The sequence below is a fragment of the Camponotus floridanus genome, unplaced genomic scaffold (assembly GCF_003227725.1).
Source record: "Camponotus floridanus strain SB8 unplaced genomic scaffold, Cflo_v7.5 scaffold149, whole genome shotgun sequence".
Lineage (NCBI taxonomy): Eukaryota > Metazoa > Arthropoda > Insecta > Hymenoptera > Formicidae > Camponotus > Camponotus floridanus.
The window spans coordinates 344,864-348,711 of record NW_020229269.1 but is presented as its reverse complement, the minus strand read 5'-3'; the positions used below and the strand labels follow the sequence as shown (position 1 = coordinate 348,711).

The 3,848-nt window shown below is 30.9% G+C and overlaps 1 protein-coding gene across 1 annotated transcript; it reads left to right on the top strand.

Annotated features, from left to right (window-relative positions):
• The first annotated feature begins 360 nt into the window (after positions 1–360).
• On the top strand, positions 361–872 carry LOC112637264 (putative nuclease HARBI1). The gene is made up of 2 exons (XM_025406564.1): positions 361–458; positions 545–872. The coding sequence occupies exons 1-2, from the start codon at positions 361–363 to the stop codon at positions 870–872; spliced, it is 426 nt and encodes a 141-aa protein (XP_025262349.1).
• The last annotated feature ends 2,976 nt before the right edge of the window (positions 873–3,848 follow it).

Genomic DNA, 3,848 nt, shown 5'->3' with positions numbered 1-3,848 from the left:
CCAATGATTGACGTTACTTTATCGCGTCAATGAAATTGCACCTTATCTTATTGTCTTTTGTCAGGTGTCATAGGAGCCATCGATGGTTGCCACAATGAAGTCCTACCTCCAACAAACCAGCAATCTAGCTACATAGATCGCACGTGCAACTATTCTATTACACTTCAAGGTGGGATTTTATGATTAAGCAAAACAGTATATTTTTGCCGTTAATATCATAACTCTCTCATGATAAGATTAACTTTTTATTTTGTAGGAATTTGTACTGCAACAAAAATATTTACAAATGTATCTATTGGAACATCTGGTTCTTGTAATGATGCTCGGGTTCTAAAATACTCCAGCGTCTACCGGACGATAATGCGAGATGGAGTAGAATCCATGTTCTTTAATGAGAATTATCATTTGATAGGTGATAAGGCCTACCCTAACAGAATATGGTGCATGGCACCTTTCAAGTAAGTTGCAATTTTTTTGCATTTAAATATGTGATGTTATGTTCCGTCATGTGAACAGTATCTTAATGCTGCCTTTCTTTGAACAGGGATTTTGGAAACCTTACTCCAAGACAGAAAACGTACAACTATCATCACAGTTCAACCCGTATTGTAATAGAGCACACGTTTGGTCTTATGAAGGGCAGATGGAAGCGCTTAATGAAAGTTAACACAGAGATTGCCAAAGTTAGTGACATTGTACTGGCCATCTGCGTTTCGCACAATTTTTGTTATCTACACAACGATGAGGTGATTCAGAAAATGATTGGAGATAAAAGACACATGGCTAAGCAACATGTTCTCAAGAATTATGCAGACGAAGCCAGCAAAATACAAGGCGCAGAAAAACGCAACAGAATTGTATGCCTGTTCTGATTCTCTTTTAGAAAGAGTTCTTTTATTGATAAATAAATGAAAAGAACTAGGTATCTGAAATAAAACAATTCAACAAATATTGTCTTTGACATTTATTTCTCATTTATATCTCAAAGTACATATTTGCAAAATCAAATGTTATTTCGACAGAACTACACTAAATAATATATATAGAAAATATGAAAAAAAAAATAACATTGTCTTATACATATTTGATAACAAACATAGAAACTTAAAATAAAAAGGTACTCAGATATAGCGAATTCGGCACTTTGCCGAAATAATTAACGAATATTAACATAAATAAAACTAAACGATATATTATATAAATCTAGACTTTCTGCAGTTTCTCACACTGAAATGACTAAGGCACTTTGGCAATGACAAGTAAGTACATAATATCATACTGGAACCTTTGTAATATCCCTTAACTTAAAGTAAATAAGTATAAATAAAATAGTAATATAGATATAATAATTTTACTTAAAGTAAAATAATATAATACTTTGGCATTTCAGCATAAATACATGAAAGGTGAGGTAGTCATGTTTAAATGGAATGATAACACTAGTGCTAAGTAATCCTCTGTACTAACATAAATTATAAAAAGAGACATCCCAAGTACAAAAATTTATAAAAAATGTTTTAAACTCATTTTCAAAGATATCTTAAAAACGTTAAAATAATTAGTTAAATTACTTTTTATTCATTAAAAAAACGTTTATTTTAATGTTTAATGTAATATAAATATTTATTTAACGTGTATTAAATATTTATTTTATTAATATTTGATTAATGAAATATTAATAAAATAAATATTTAATATACGTTAAATAAATATTTATATTACATTAAACATTAAAATAAACGTTTTTTTAATGAATAAAAAGTAATTTAACTAATTATTTTAACGTTTTTAAGATATCTTTGAAAATGAGTTTAAAACATTTTTTTTAAATTTTTTTACTTGGGATGTCTCTTTTTATAATTTATGTTAGTACAGAGGATTACTTAGCACTAGTGTTATCATTCCATTTAAACATGACTACCTCACCTTTCATGTACTTATGCTGAAATGCCAAAGTATTATATTATTTTACTTTAAGTAAAATTATATAATACTTTGGCATTTCAGCATAAGTACTTATTATATAGCATAAGTATTTATTTTATTAATATTTCATTAATAAAATATTAATAAAATAAATATTTTTTATTTACTTATAAATAAAAAATTATAAATAAAAACCTATATAAATATTTTTTTTTACTTGGGATATTCTCTCTTCTCTGGAAAGATAACCTAAAACAAAAATATAACAATTATTGATCACATATAGAAGAAATCACATATTTAATGCTTGTGTTAATCAATGACATATGAAAATTATAAGGAAAGAGTACCTATATTAGCTGCCTACTTGTAAATCACAATTTTAATTAGCTCAAATTTTATTTGAGCTTGTGGTTGAGCTCATCATCTTGGTAATTATACTAAGGAAAACCTTTTTAGTATCATTGGAATCTTGCATCAGTTTCATCAAACTTTCATTTTGCTTGCGACGTTCCTCAGCTTCATTTTTCAGAAAATTTAGGATGCAGCTGTTGTCAACTCTAGGTTTCTTTGGTTTGGTGGATGATTTCACATGATTGAATGGACTTTCATTGAGGTCGTCTTCATCTGATGATGCATTTTCAGATTCACAAACCATTGCATTGGTAGCTGATTGTCTTGCAGAATTTGTAGCATTCGAAGTCGTGGCTGGTTGCTCTTTGGAGGTAGTGGGTGTAGGTGACACCTGTTCAGAAAGAGGCCATGAGTCAAGCAAACGTTTTGGTTTTGCTTTGTGTTTCCCTTGATGATGTCAAATACCTCATCATAAAATGCTGGTTTCTTCACTTTTCCATTACCAGAACTACCAGCACCAGCATTTTGTAAAAAGTTCATCACAGCACTTTCAAAGTTGCGCCACTTCTGTGAGCAAACAGATCCTTCATCCCTTATTCCAAAATTGTATTTTTCTTTGAGTTCTGCACCAATTTTCTCCCAAATCTTTTTCTTCACAGTTTTCTTATCATTCAGTACCATTTGAATATCCTTACGTCCAACAATTTCAATCAGGTCATGTGTGGCTGTGGTATCCAGTGGTGATGGTTTATTATTTTTGACCCAAATCTCTTCGTTGCTTCTGGTTTCACTCGACAGAGGTGAGATGACACGTGTTTCAGAGCTTTCGCTAGAGAAATTCTCTGTGACATCCTCCGTCATCGTAAAAAACTCACAGGAATTAGCAGATTTAAATTTTTTAATTACATGATCATCTACAGGAAGAGAGATAAATGATCCACCTGAGAAAAAAAAAATAGAAACAGGTCACAAAGATGCATTAAATAGATTCAAGAAGTACCAGTATTTCATTCAGAAAAAGATTAAAACGTCTAATTAAAACAAAATTGGACCTATTGTATTAATAGAATTAGCTCTCAGCTATACAAAATTCCATTTCGAAACATTGATTAAAATGACACAAAAACGTAGATATGTTTCGAAAGATAAATTTAATTGATTAACATAACCCTTATAGAATTTATAATGCAGGTATACTTACTTGAAACATGATGGAAGAACATTTGGCCATCAACAGAATGCACGCCACCATCAGCACGCACTAGGAGGAGGTGTTCGTTCAAGGTGAGTACGGTTACGTTATTCATTTTTGTTTTTCGACAACAAGCATTGTCTACCTCTCTCAAGCTAGCAGGACCAAATGAGCAGAATCGAATGGGGCCTATCGCACTTTTTAGTACCCATTTTGTACTACTTTGTACCCCAAAAAAAAATTTGTACCACGTGCCGGTTCAGAAAAAATCGTGGCGCTGCTAGCTTGCTATCAAGCTAGCAGGACCCAAAAAAAAATTTTTTAAATAAATAAACCATGGTACATGCAATTAGTACTGAATTTGTACTAATTTGTA

Excerpts from the sequence above, each read along its gene's own strand:
- LOC112637264 (XM_025406564.1), top strand. The coding sequence starts at position 361 with ATGCGAGATGGAGTAGAATCCATGTTCTTTAATGAGAATTATCATTTG. Across the intron at positions 459-544 it reads TGGTGCATGGCACCTTTCAA|GGATTTTGGAAACCTTACTC; the intron begins GTAAGTTGCAAT and ends TTCTTTGAACAG.